We start from the raw sequence: 14,465 nt of genomic DNA, 5'->3' as shown, positions 1-14,465 counted from the left end.
GGAAATCAACTACGAGCTCGAGTTAATCTCCTTCAATTGAATCGAAATTTATTTGATTACTGATTGTATTAATTCTACGGTGACGAGGGAAAATCGAAAATTTTTATTGGGAGGGATTATTCGTTAATGTCGCCCGCTTCGTAATTTAAAATCATGGATATATTCTACTGTTAAGTCAAGACGGGCGCGAGTTACTGAAAATAGCGCGACAAATTCTTATCATCATTTTTTTTTATTAAGTGAGCTATGATAATTTAGTGGTTGATCGGATTTAATCGACTTGTCAGGTGCCTTTGGTGGATAAATGTTCCTCACAACTGATTTATCAGGATTTGAGTCAATTTTAGTTCAGAGCGGATGCGAAATTTTAGTGAGAATATTTTCTGGGGAGAATTCACAACTGGAGTACAATCTTCTGATTGATGTTGAGTTTTAAATGAAGTGTTAAATTTTTGTTGAAAAATTCTAGAGGAACAGGCAGTTACTGTGTCATAACGACGAGAAATAATAATTGTGAGTGGTTAATTATAACGCTAACAAGTACCTTAAGATTGTATGAATTATTGGTATAATTATTGACTTGATTTCATTACTAAAATATTGAATGAATCATTATTACGTGTTTGACATTGTTTTTACGATGAATTTTGTGATTGAGTGGAATAGGAAGATGAGATAACTGAATATCATCAAGAATAATTCTCTCCCGTCATTTCGAATTAATCAATACCTCCGGAATTAAACAATTATCGCGATAATATCCATTAATTTTCACTCGTAATCCCTCTTCTCTGAACTACCCAGTCATCTTGTTATTCTACTTAACTCCTGAATTATGTTTTTTTTTCTTATTTGTTTATTATTATTTTTAATTTGTTGTTGAATAATACTGATTATAAAGAAATATCATTGTGATTTTATGTTGATGTTTTTTCAACGCCTAGTAATGATGAAGTGAAAAACGATAAGTGCAACACAGAGATTATATTATATGTCGATACGAGTTGAGTGATACGAATCCATTGGAATATCCGCGTATATATTTTTTTTACGTTTTACCCAAAGAGAGGAGTGAAATTCTTACATTGATGTAATGAAATTGATCGGTTAGAAATTTTCCGGATTGCACTCGTGAGAAAAATTATCCAGAAATTAATTTTTCATTGAAAATTTTCTGCACGAGTGCTGCTCGAGTGCAGGTGCACCCGATGAATTCAGAATTAAATGCTATATTTCTAGAACTATTTTTTGTATCTGTTATGAACGTCTAATAATCTTTGTACGCAGTATAAGAAAATGATGAGTCAAAGTTGAAGAGCATAATCAAATTTTCATTGTATACCGTTAAGTAAATCGTCGTCGAGTGGAATGAGGAGGTGATATAAAAGTCCTGACAATTTTATATTTCTAATTATAAATAATTATAAAAAAATGACCGAAAGTGGAGCTTCCATTCATTTTTTTCTTATCAACTGACGGAGATATTTATTGAATAATCACCTCATTCCACTGGACGATGGTGATAATTTTGTGTATAGATATCCGTGCCTGCAAAATTTATTAAAAAAACCGCCTAAAGTTATCGTTCGTAAATATCCAAGATGGTTTACAACGTTATTGAAAATTGATGTTTGTGTAGCACTCGGTGCACATCATTGGGTAACTCGGAAATTAAAGAATACCATTGTTTTTTCGTTATTATCGAGCAGTTGGAGTAAATGAAGAGCATGTATCACGAATTTATTCGTAATTACTTGAATAAATGTTTCACAGCAAAAGACTCATGGGAATTTTTTCGAGAAAATTCCTGATGGCCTAATCACCCCTTCCGAATCCCGGAAAAAATATCCCAGGGAAAAAATATCCCACACATTCAAAACGTGTTAAAACTCGCTCAATTTAATTATTTTTTTCGTTGTCTATTTTTTCAGGGACTCTAATTTTCCTATGGTCTATCAAATTGGGTGGGTTTTAACACGTTTTGGGTGTGTGGGATATTTTTTCCGCCTACCACCCCTTCCGGCGTCGCCAAATTAAATAAAAGATTGGAAAAAATATTCCCGCAGAATAAATTGTTCTAAAAATGTAAAAACCTTTCAGGAATCCTCCGAAATCCTCGGTTGCAACACAAAGCACGTCCAGGTCACTTCACATTTACACTGAACTTGTCCAGTCAATCCGAGTGATGATTTTCACGTTGAAAATTCCTTGAATCACTTCACAATCACTTTATAATCACTTCACAATCACTTAATCACGTTCTTTTTTATTTCTACGACACTGTTGAACCTTTTTCTCGAGTAGGAGACCACCTTCCCGCGGTTTTTACCTTCCATTATCCCGTATTCAATTTCTTTGGCGGGATATGCGGCCTCCGAACTTCTCCCATGCGCGCCAAACAAAAGACTGACGGAACGCTTGGTAGCGTCCAAAATGGCGCTCCGCCGGAGTCTTGGCGCATGCGCACTTCCCGAGTGACTCCAACAGCATGAAAATATCTAAAATATAAGAGAATACGAGCGCTGCCGGGTCGTGGATGAAATTCAATGTGAATGTTTTATGAAAATGATAATTAATGTTTTAATAGCTACTCATTAATCACCTCCTCATATTAATGAGGTCGATATAAAAATAGAAAGAAGAAAAATATAATATATTTTATTACAGAATAATGGAATAAAAAGATTATTGACGTTATCAGGTATTATTTAATTAATTGGTAATTATCAGGATGCAATCGTCCATTTATTATCTCTCCCCGTGGACACCCTCTCCTCCTTCAGGAGCTTTTGCAGATGATGTTTGACGTTTACGGCGGCCGCTGGCCAAAGGTCCTTGGGCGTCTCCTGATATATAAACCCGACGATCTCCATCTCATCCAGGGACTTGTCAGTATTTTTCAACACCTGAACTATTGCCTCCTCCCTCTTCCTCCTGTGCTCGATGTAATACAGGATTTTCGGCGTTGGATCTTCGACGACTGGTCCATGCCCAGGGTAGATAACCGAGTTTTTCAATCCCAGGATTTTATCGAGAGACGTCAAGTAGTCCTTGAGGTCCTCGAAGACAGCTGTTGTCTCCCCCAGGATGCAGTCACCACTGAAGAGGACATTTTCCTCCTGGAGGACGAGACACACGTGATCTGTTGTGTGCCCTGGGGTGTGTTTTACCGTTAATTTGGCGCCTTCGACCTCGAACGACTGCTCATCCTCCAGGAGATTCAGTTCCACGGGGTATTCCTCTGGTTGCTGATCCTCCGGAGATCGGGGGAGCTTCCAGACTGCTGGAGCTGTGTTCGACGAGGACTTTATGAGGTTCTGAACGTCCTTCGCACCTCCTATATGATCGTGATGCCAGTGGGTGATCAGCAGGTGGGATATCGTCGTCTTCTCCTCCTCCAGGACTGATTTCAGGAGCTTCGTGTACTCTGCTGACGTGTGCTCGTCTCCAGCGTCGATTAATACTCGACTAGAGTTCAATCAAATCATGGGAATTTTTTACAAATTAATTTCTTGAGGCAATCTTCAGGGATTGAGTGTTATAAGATCGATATGCTTTATTCACCTTTTACCTGTGCCAACTAGGTAGGTGTTGGTCCCCTGGAGTGTCATCACACCAGGATTGCATCCCAATATCCTGATGACCCTCTTGGAGAGCCGCGAAACCAGGGGAAGAGCTGTGAGGGACATCCCGGTTCTTATCAGTTGACTACGAACCTAACCATAAATTACGCAGTTATCACAAAATTAAATTCAAATTGTCTGAACTGGTCCATACATTATTTTAATCAATGCCAGGAAATTTCAGAATTTTAATTATCAATTAGAACTCCAATTAGTTGATTAATAATTGTTAAAAAAGAGAATAGATTTTTGGGGAGTTAACAAAACTGCGGTTTTATTTCAAAAAATAAAGAATTTATTAACTCATTACATTTTCATCTTCATTATTGCATAAACCCATTTACTAATCATTTCTTCGTTAAGAAAATTTTAATATCATGTTATTATAATCGTAATTTTATAGGCCATTCCTCTTTCCCGTTCATAGAAAATATTTACACAATAATTGAGCTACCCTCGGTTTCGCTTGGACGTAATAATAAAGAGTGATATTTATCTCGAGTTGTTTTCACTGTTAAAAATAAATATAAAGGGGGTCTTTCGGTGGTCGAGAGGAATGGGAATATGTCGTGTGTTCCTCGAGAGAGGAAATGAGTCTTGAAATAAAATATTCCTCTGGAAATAATTTATTTAGTCTTGACGGATCGAGATCGAAGATTTTTCTTGGTTGCCTGATCGACCTCTGGCAGGTCGTCATCCTCAGATGCAGCTGATTTTTTCCCTTCCTTCTTCCTGGGCTTCTGCTGTTTGGGCTTGGCCTTGGACACCACTGGGCCACCATTCTCACGAGCTCTCTGCATCTGCCTCTGGCTAAATGCATAGACGAGGTAAATTTGGAAAAGAGCTACAGCACCAAATGCGGAAAATCTTATCGCTGGAATATTGAAATTGCCTGCTGAGATGTCCAACGTGCTCTCCACCTGGCTGAGACCGTAGACATAGAACAGAAGAGAGAAGAGGATTGTCGAGATCCTGCAGAAGACGTAGATGGAGTTTGCGACGCCAAAAGCCACTGGAAAATTAATCGAGTGTAGAAGATTAATAATAAATAATTGATATGATTTTATTTGAGATAAATCATTACTCACGTTTTGTTGTTTGTTCTCTGCGGTAAACAATGTGAACAAGACGAGCTCCATGCTGAAGAGCATCTCCGAGGAAGTGCACGACGAGGAGAATAACTGTGATGTGTTGGAAATTGAGGAGATATCCAGCCAGGGTGAAGACCAAGCCAAGAGTGGCCTCAACGACGACCTTGGAAATGCTCTCCCTCTTGATCTTCTGGAAGTACAGCTCAGGGTAGCAGTGGAGCCAGTAGGCAATCTGTCCCACGAAGAAAAGCTTCAAGGAGAAGGACATAAGACTGGGGTAATCCAACCAGAGGGAATTGATGTCCAGGACCAGATTGTCTCTGATGATGATGTCGATCCCCCAGATTGCTGACAGCACGTAGAACACCAGGAGCTGACTGGACTCGTTGAATTTCGCTAGCTTGATCTTACTGAGGTGGAGGCGTTTTGATATTTTGTCCAGGATGTACTCCTGGATGACTGCATGCATCACAATTGTGATGAGGAAGTAGAAGAAGACGGCGCAGGCGTCCTTCCATCCTGTCGAGTATTTCGGAGGCTGCCAGGGGGCATCTGGCTCGGTGCTCTCGGAGACGTTGTGGTGGAGGGCTATGAATGTGTATGCCCAGGGCGACGTCACCTGGTGAACCATCAGATTAATTTCAGGAGAATAATTCAGGACAATATCAAAATTGATACTGATTTATCTCTTAAATTATCGAGTTTATGAGGAAATGTCAAAAGAACTTTTTCGTAGAAAATTTAATCAGCTATGAAAAATTTTTTCATGATTTTTTCGGAATGTCGATAGTTTTTGAGATAAATAAATAGTTAGAAAATTGTGCATTACAAAATAGTCAAAATTTAATCTCTAGTGAAGGAAATTGACTTTTTAAAATATTTTAAATGCCCTTATCATTGAGGTCATGGTTATCTTCGAATGATGACCTTTCTCAGAAATCAAGACAACATATGGAGCTCATGGAGCACCTCCAGATCACTTTACAAACTCCAGGACTTGTCATTTTTATTTTTTGAATGTGTTAATTAATTTTTGTATCGATTAAGGCTGATGTATAACGAGCAAGTGATTCATGTTCTTGTGGATGGTATTTTTCTTTGACGAGGAATTATTGAATGTGAAATGTATCTGAAATATTAACTCACCTGGACCATAAGTCCGACGACGAAAACCATCGCCACGCACGACACGATGTCAGCATGATTCTGAATGATGAATTCATGACTGAGAATCGGTGGATTTTTGTTGGATGTCTTTCTCCCTTTGATGGCAACCATCCTTACGATTCAATTGACGGATCGAGGGGCAAATGCAGCCGGCACCGTTGATTGACGCGGACGAAGGTGCGTACAACTTCTAGGACATTGACACACATACAGAACAGAGACGCCAACACTGCCCAAGTGGCCGATCTCTGATCTCTCTGATTGCTCGGTTGGCACCACGTGAGTCAAAATAATCATCCAAGCAGGGAATTTCAATCCAACACACATTCAAAAATTTTTTAACCCACCAATTTTCCCGCAAAATTTGAAACTAAAACTCTCAAAATTAAAACTTCTCAATTAAAATTTTTATCTCGACAACCAGCGATCTAAGACGAAAACGCCCGAGGACTTTTTTGTGATGGATTAAATTTCCAACAAAAAAAGTTTCTTGATACTTTCTCCTGAAATCAATAGATCTCGAGATAAATCAATATTCAACACAGCTTGAAATTCATTATCGATTTTTATTCATTTTTTTTTGCGTTTCGGGATTGAATGATTGAATAGAAGTCATGAAAAATCAGAATAGGACATGCTTTATTCGATAATATTTTATATTATCTAAGATGCAATCATCATAAATCAGGACATGATCGTGCTCTCCTTCCAACATCTCTTCACTGTCTCTCATTCAATAATTCACGTACGATAACTCCGACAGGATATTAGTGAAACGAAATAAATACCGTAGATGTAGTAATACTATTATTTTCGATGACTAAAGCGTACGATCATTGATCAACAATGAGCCAAAAATATATATTATCCTCTGGTAATTATTTCCCTCGTTTTTCGCACTTGTGGATTACATTACGTTTGTGTTATCTAAATTTATCACCTGTAACTACAAGAATTTTTCAATTTATCGTGCAACGAGTCAATCGTTACGTCGGTATTGGCTAATTGGCTAATATACACACCTCGATGCATTTTTATTCTCACTTTAATAATTCGAGTCAAGTCCATGATTTGAACTGAATAAACATCTTTTCACTCTAAAAGTTGAAGGATCGAGTGTCAATTTACGTTACGACATTCTCAAATTTTCTATACGAGGGCATAACTCTTACGATATCCTATTACAGATAAATATCTAATCGCTCATATCGAATTTAGGGCATTCGCTCTCAAAATGTTCAACGGTTTAAAAAATTCAACACAACTATTTGCAACAGTGCTATTGTCTGTTCATTATTAAATCTCCAGAATGAGTGTAATAAAAATATTATTCACCCTCTCGTTTATGATACAACAGAGAATTTCACTGGGAAAACTCTCTGCGTCATTGAACTACAGGTGGCTTCCACATTTAGGCAGCAATTAATCGTTTACCAACAGATTTTCCATCAATTATTTCTCTCCTTAATTGAGGTAGACGAGTATATTCTCCAAGTAGCCCTTCAACAGGTTTCGAGTGAGAGTTTAAATCAAACGTTTGGTCAAAATAATAATCAAAGCCTATTCCTACGTCGTACCCACAAGTCTTAACTATAATGAAGCGACAGAACATGAAGAGCCGAATATTGCCTCCATAAACAGTGAATTTATCACATAGGAAAAAGAAAAATCGACTGAGCAAGATTTCCGAATGACTTCAATAATCAGAAAAAAAAAACAATTTGTTCTTTTAGCCAAGAAAAGTAAAATCATAAAAATCGATAGATTATCATAAAAATTGGATACAGTGATGCCCCATCTGAATACTGTGCATTAATTCTCCTATCCTGCATCACACGAACACTAAACCGACACAACAATCATAAATAGACCCAAAAAATAGGTAAATTAAACTAGAGGATCGTCCTCGAGCTCCATTTCCTCGACAGTGATGTAGAGTCCCTCCTCCTCGTACGTGGACTCGTGTTTGGCGAGTACCTTCAACAGTGGGCGAAGCTTTATCCACCACTGGTACGTGGGGATTCGATGCTCGAAATCGGTGACGTCGTTGAGCTCGCAGAAGGGAGTGTATCTGTACTGCCTCTTGATGATTCCCAACATAACAGCTGTATCAGGAGTGGTGGCTAATGTTTTTCCCTCTGGAGTGGTGCATTTCTTCAGTTGATCGCTGAACCACTCGACAGCTTTAGCCCCCATTTTTGTCCCCAGATTTCTATCGAAGGGTGTGGGGGAGCCGCCCTGCTGCATGTGCCCGATTATGTTGGATCTGCAGCTGAAAAGACCCTTGCCCTCCTCGCTGAACAGCCTCTGCATGAAGTCAGTGTTATAATTCAAGTTGCAGTTCTCGTTCCTGAGGATCAAACCCCTCTGGACACCCTCCGACATCTTAGCTGCCATGGCGATGACGTCCTGGTTCAGATCCTTCAGAACCGAAATAATAAATCATTGAGTCCACATAATTTTGCATTCATAATTATTGTCAGAGGATTTATAACTCTACCTTGATGTTGAATTTCTCCTCGAAGATGTAGGCGGCATCAGCACCTCCAGCCAGACCAGCTAGTGTCGCCAAATATCCGCAATATCCCCCCATGGTCTCAATAATAAAAACTCTTCTCTTCGTACCTTGGGCTGACTGACGAATCCTATCGCAGATCTCAGTGATTTCATTCAAGGCTGTATCACAACCCAGTGAAAACTCAGTCCCAGGGACATTATTACTGATGGTAGCAGGGATCATAGCTATGGGGATCTTGAACTCGTCGTATTTTTCCCTGGCTGCCGTGAAGGTCAGCCCTGTCTGATAGCCCTCGAAGCCACCGATGATGAGGAGAGCCTGAATACCAAATTCCCTGAGTTTAGCTGCTATCTGGGGTAGTTGCTCGTCCTTAGGAGGGGCTCGTTTGGTCCCCAGGTAGGCACCACCCTGAGCTACCCAACCTGTCACTGAGGGCCAGTCCATCAGCTTCAGTTGACCCGCAGCAAGACCTGTCACTCCATCGCAGATTCCGTAGACCTTATCTCCTCTGTAGATACAATTTCTCACGAAGGATCGCACTGCGGCGTTCATACCACAGGATGGAGAACCCACGTGCATTACTGCTAGGGTATAGTGGTCCTGGAGACCGAATTATTAGTCAAGCCAATGGACAACAATTTTCAGAACAAAATACAAACAGTTAAAATTTTTTTCTATGCAACAAAAAATCTGGAAAAAAAAACACAAGCTGTCTAGAATTAAAATTTATTACTGCGGAAATTAGTGCCAACATTTGGGTAAAAACAAAATTAATAATTAATATCGTTCGGGTTTCTCGAAATTCGTGCATTCTATAATGACGTGCAACATAGTGTTCACTTACTTGGCCACACAGTGTGTGTTGCTACACAAAAAATTGACAATTATTCGAGATATTACAGAATTAATTGGGCTTGGGAGAGCACGAGTTAATTACCTTAGATAACATGTGCCCATGGTGCTCCTGGAGCATGATAAAAACAGAGAAAATTTAATGTTGCATCTAATTAATTAGTGTCTCTAGAACACTAGGATGGGATGAAACCGGTGGGACCGTTTTAATTCCACAGGACTATCTAAAAAATCTCAACTCTCCTCCTTCAACATCTACTTCTACTCACTTTGCCATCCTGGACGCCAATGGGTGCCTTCAGGCGTGTCAGCATCTTGTACGTCTCCAAATTACGTGCAAAGCCCCTGGAGTCAATTATATAATTTATTAAAATTACTTGTCGATTTTTTATTTATGAAATTCAGATGGTTTTACGCACTTTCCACGGAGTTGAACTGCCAGATCCCAATTTTTGTCAGCCATCGCCTGAGCCACAGCCTTCGTACGTCTGACGCACTCCATCAGGGGCAATCTGACAGCCTGATTGCCATCGAGAGTCACGACACAGGCCTCGGTCTCAGGTGTTGCCTCCATCAGGGCCATCACAGCTTCAGCACCCATTCTGCACCCCAGGACACGATCGAATGCCGATGGATTTCCACCTCTCTGGACGTGACCCAATACCGTGATCCTCGTGTCCTGCTGCAATTTATCTACCACCACCTTGTGGACTTTCTCCGCTGTTATGGGATCGCCATTCCTGTCCACTGCACCTTCAGCCACAATTATGATGTTCAGGCGTTGACCAGTCAGACGTTCCTGATCAAAATCCAAGATTAATAATTGAAAATCAATTGACCAGGGGTAATTGCTCTCTTCTGTCTCAAGAGGGTGGCAAAAATAAGAAAAAAATCAAGAGCCTCGTCTTCATTACGAGTACAAAAAACATGGAGATGATAATGAACGGGAGTTCTTAGTTTCGTTAATGGATAATCAATTTGATGAGTGATTTCATCTAAATAAAAACAAACTTCACAAGCATGCCAATTACACGACGAAGCAGCTGAAGGCCTTACTTGATTCTAAACAATTTACACTCTTGCCTCCTGAAACTCTCAAGGAATGAGTTGTCTCTCGTTGGGGAAAAAAAAAATATAAATCGAACCTGCAATAATTTTTTGCAGAGCTTGTTGGGCCAGTCTCCCTCCGGTGGCCACTCTGGTATGAAGACAAAGTCAGCCTCGGAGCACATGGCTGCCACGAGTGCCAGGTAACTGGAATTTCATATTTTCATACCTAATTTATACCTCTACACACCGTTATTAATTATCAAGAGGAATTCATGGATTCTAAAAGGGTCCTGCCGCTCACTCGTGAATGGAAAAATGGAGAATTGATGCTGATGTCTGAAATAACTTACTTCGATAATTAAAATGAAATTCCCACCCTCTGGGTTTTTTAAAATTATCTTTAGCTTACTGATGTGCGAATGTACTCTAGCAGAATATCCCCAGAATTTTCAAAATGAAGATAAAAAGTTCCGAGTAATAATTTTAATTTAGAAAACGTAGACGTGCCTGTAGCAATGCTTCACAAACTCGATTTTCCCAGTCAAATCCAGGTGGATCTTCGGGGATAAATGCAAAACAGACGTCGGAGGAAAGGCTCGTGGCCAACGCCAAGTACCTGAAATTTCCCTCTCCGATTACCACAAAAAATCAAATCAATCCAGTGATTAATTTCTCAAAAACATGTGCCTATTCTAAAATAGATAAAAAATAATAGAATTCAAGCGTCAAGACGATGAGGGAAATAATGTACCACAAAATAACGGTTTTTCTTCGTTAGTACATCAGTTAGTGAATGTTGAAACAAATAATGGGCAAAGGTAAACGATAATACAATAGATCTTTGAAAATTGCTTGACATGCCTGCTCCAACTTTTTACATAGTTTATCAGGCCAATCAGCTGGGGGTGGAGATTCTGGGAAGAATACGTAGTCCGCCTCGGCGGCTAAAGCCCCGACAATAGCCAAGTACCTATCCAAATTCGATTATTTTATTTTACATTTAATTTTGAATCTAAATTTCGTCCTGTAATTTCTCCTTTAACCGATCCCACAATAAATTGATTAAATAAAAAATATAAATCCTGAGGGTAAAGACTCACCCGCAGTGACGACCCATCACCTCCATGATGAATGTCCGCTGATGGGAGTAGGCAGTACTGACAATTGCATCGATGGACTCGATGATACGATGCAGAGCAGAATCTGTGCCAATTGTCATGTCTGTACCACAGAAATCGTTGTCAATTGATCCAACCATTCCCACGATGTGCAGGTGTTTGTATTTTTCTGCCTGTTCAGCTGTCACGTCACCTGAAGCAGAAAAAATATTTCCAGTGATTAAAAGAGAAATGACAATGCAAGAACAGAGATCTCAATAAATTGGAATGATTGAGTTGATTAATATGATGATTGATTGCTTGTTGTCCGAATAATTATTATTACCTCCTTTGACGAGATCCTGGAGAAGACTGGGGTACTCTTCCTTGAAGAGATTAGCTCCAGTGAGGGATCCATCACCTCCAATAACCACCAGATTACATATTCCCCTTGTAACTAGATTTTTAGCTGCCTTCTTGCGGCCCTCACGTTCCCGGAAATCTGAGCAACGAGCTGAACCAATCACAGTCCCTCCCCTGTGGATTATGCAGGAAACTGAGGACCAGGTTGCCTCGACGATGTGCTCTCCACCGTCCACCATCCCCTGGTACCCCTCCTTTATGAAGAAGACCTTGCACCCCAGGTAGATTCCCATTCGCACAACTGCACGAACTGCTGCGTTCATTCCTGTAGTAAAAAAATTATAGAATCAATTCCAGAAGAGAATTTTTATTTCAGTTCAATGAGGAGAGTAAATAAATTTTACAGATTAATGGATCATTCAATTGGAAGAATAAATGGGTGATGGTAAGTGGTTGGATAAATTGGAATAATTTTTTCTTACCCTGGGAATCACCACCACTGGTGAAGACAGCCAGGCCCTTGCCCTTGTGGCTGCCAGGTTTGATGAATTTCGTGGCGGCTTGCTCCTCAGCTAGGATGCTCTTGAAAGTGTGGTCGGCCATCGTCTGGAATTCATTCAAAATGGAAATCTCAGTTTTTATGGGCTTGACCCTTTTCTTCTCCTTGCTCTGCTCTCATTTCTACTCCCTCATTCGGAATTTCTCTCAAATTGGCAAATAAATTAAATTCTCTAAACTGGATAACTGGAGAATTGATAATCCTCATGAATTCTCGATTCTCCAATTTTTGTATTGAATTGCATTTTACTCCAGTCTATTATCAATTGCACTTTGTCGATTCAATGTATCTAAAGTGAATAATAAAACTAGGTCGGGGTGCATGTCAAGATCAAGTTAATTCAGGGAATAATCGGCAATTTAAACTTCAGTCCTCAAAACTCTTCGTCGAGGGAATTTTATTTCCGAGGATTCAGACTTCGACGAGTGACAGAGTGAAATTTACGGTCAAGGTTACCCCGAGATTTCCAGGAGGTAGAAAAAATAACCAATTGCGAACGTGATGATTTCGTCATCCAGAAATAGAACTTTGTTTGTGTTAGATATTGTAAAAAAAATTCTGGGAGAGGCTATCGACACGTGACTGATGCAATTTCGAGGACAGATGAGGAGTCGTCCCCAGAGGAGCAGAGTATTCAAATTTATGAGACAAAATCATAACTATTTTCTGAATTTTAATCCACAGGGAATGAATCTTATTATTTATCCACTGAATAGGAGTTCTATAAAAAAACAGAGACTGAGAATTTCGGCATGCCATAGCAATTCAAAAATTACATCATCAGAACTAAAAAATAATGATCATTCGTCAATTGTCAGAACTGCTGATGTCTACTGTGTGATACTTGACACTGAACCAGATCCGATATTGGCTGCCAAGTTTAAAAAAAAATTTTTGATTGTGCTCCAAAGTTCAAGTTAAAGTGATAAACCGTGTCCATCGAATTGTAATTGCCAATCGAAATAATAACTGAAACCGGACCCAAAAATTCCAGAAGAATTCCCCAGGACCTCCAAAAAATGCCGACAAATTCGAATAAAATTAAAAATTCAAACGAGACAATTGAAATGATTGACAGGACGCGATAAGACAGTCGTTATCACAACAGTAATGAAGACTCACCGATCTCTCAGGTAATAATCAAAGACGAAGGGATGAGGATCGAGTCCTCGATGATGATCAAGCCCTTGGAATAATCGGAAATGAATTTTCGGGTGTTAGCTGCTGTCAGAATTCACCTGCACGTCGTTGAGTCGTCTGAAGGTGACCTTACAATTTGCTCGTGTCTGACTAGTGTCCACTGGGGCTACCCCAGCCCCTGCCCTCACCGGCAAGGTCATCCCTAGGAGCTCAGGTGCCAGTTGAAGCCATCAGGGGGCAGTGAGGAATCATCTAGCTCAGATTGACACCTAAAAACTCACAGGAAACTTCCGAATCAGCCGAACACCCGAGAAAATCAAAAATTCTCTTCTCTAACAATTAATTCATTAATTCAGTTTTAATTATTCAATGTTTTTTTTTTAGATACAAAAGGTATTTGGTGTTCTTAATTATTACTTACCTTTTTCGAGTCTTTCATTATTTTTTGTGATTGTTGGAGGAATTTAATCCCAGGAACTACGAAACTACTTCGTCTAATCTATTGGAAGATAAAAAATTGGGATCACGACTTTCGCTCTTGGAAGTTTATTTACACAAATTATTACTCAACGTCAATTTATTTCAATTTTTTTTGTTCTCAGATTCATGGTAACTAGAGGCGACTGGGATAATTGAGGAACCGAAAATGAGACAGCAACGATTTTCAAAAAAACTTGATAACTTCTCAAATTGGATAGACTAGAGTTATTAACAATTGTAGGATCTACCGCAGGAAGCTGTTGGAGGTACATTGAAAAAATCACTCCGGGAAGTACCTCCGGTTGAAATCAATAAATTCTGGAAGATCTGGTACTTGACGAAAAATCATACATACGACTACTCGTATAAATTGTGCAAAAACCTTTTAGCGTTTTGTTATTTCGTATCAATCTCTTGTTTTAGTCATTAGATAGGCCCTTCGTCAGGAAAAGGCACATTTATCTACATAATCTGCGAATACGTGATGAATACTCATCGTAATGGAGAAAAAAAAATTTTTTTTTC

At 39.5% G+C, this 14,465-nt stretch overlaps 3 protein-coding genes across 6 annotated transcripts; all 3 read right to left on the bottom strand.

Moving 5' to 3' along the window:
* Positions 1-2,611: 2,611 nt before the first annotated feature.
* LOC105264159 (beta-lactamase-like protein 2 homolog) lies at positions 2,612-3,754 on the bottom strand. 2 transcript variants are annotated; one of them, XM_011300824.1, is made up of 2 exons: positions 3,572-3,735; positions 2,612-3,468 (listed from the first exon to the last, which is right to left on the bottom strand). In XM_011300824.1, the coding sequence occupies exons 1-2, from the start codon at positions 3,625-3,627 to the stop codon at positions 2,727-2,729; spliced, it is 798 nt and encodes a 265-aa protein (XP_011299126.1). In that variant the 5' UTR covers positions 3,628-3,735; the 3' UTR covers positions 2,612-2,726. The 2 variants fall into 2 exon arrangements, with proteins under 2 accessions (XP_011299126.1, XP_011299125.1); XM_011300823.1 differs by having other exon boundaries at positions 2,634-3,468; positions 3,565-3,754.
* Positions 3,755-3,983: 229 nt separating this feature from the next.
* TRAM (translocating chain-associated membrane protein 1) lies at positions 3,984-6,201 on the bottom strand. The gene is made up of 3 exons (XM_011300822.1): positions 5,861-6,201; positions 4,712-5,333; positions 3,984-4,635 (listed from the first exon to the last, which is right to left on the bottom strand). The coding sequence occupies exons 1-3, from the start codon at positions 5,990-5,992 to the stop codon at positions 4,250-4,252; spliced, it is 1,140 nt and encodes a 379-aa protein (XP_011299124.1). The 5' UTR covers positions 5,993-6,201; the 3' UTR covers positions 3,984-4,249.
* Positions 6,202-6,501: 300 nt separating this feature from the next.
* Pfk (ATP-dependent 6-phosphofructokinase) lies at positions 6,502-13,657 on the bottom strand. 3 transcript variants are annotated; one of them, XM_011300820.1, is made up of 11 exons: positions 13,443-13,657; positions 12,244-12,367; positions 11,745-12,086; positions 11,402-11,612; positions 10,397-10,505; positions 9,671-10,050; positions 9,521-9,596; positions 9,337-9,363; positions 9,244-9,264; positions 8,382-8,999; positions 6,502-8,302 (listed from the first exon to the last, which is right to left on the bottom strand). In XM_011300820.1, the coding sequence occupies exons 2-11, from the start codon at positions 12,362-12,364 to the stop codon at positions 7,769-7,771; spliced, it is 2,439 nt and encodes an 812-aa protein (XP_011299122.1). In that variant the 5' UTR covers positions 12,365-12,367; positions 13,443-13,657; the 3' UTR covers positions 6,502-7,768. The 3 variants fall into 3 exon arrangements, with proteins under 3 accessions (XP_011299122.1, XP_011299121.1, XP_011299123.1); XM_011300819.1 differs by lacking the exon at positions 10,397-10,505 and adding an exon at positions 11,163-11,271 and having other exon boundaries at positions 13,443-13,656; XM_011300821.1 differs by lacking the exons at positions 9,244-9,264; positions 9,337-9,363; positions 10,397-10,505 and adding an exon at positions 11,163-11,271 and having other exon boundaries at positions 13,443-13,655.
* Positions 13,658-14,465: the final 808 nt, after the last annotated feature.

Source organism: Fopius arisanus, unplaced genomic scaffold (genome assembly GCF_000806365.1).
Source record: "Fopius arisanus strain USDA-PBARC FA_bdor unplaced genomic scaffold, ASM80636v1 scaffold00019, whole genome shotgun sequence".
In the NCBI taxonomy this organism is placed as follows: Eukaryota; Metazoa; Arthropoda; class Insecta; order Hymenoptera; family Braconidae; genus Fopius; species Fopius arisanus.
Note: the sequence above shows the minus strand (reverse complement) of the source record. Positions and strands in the feature narration are given on the sequence as shown.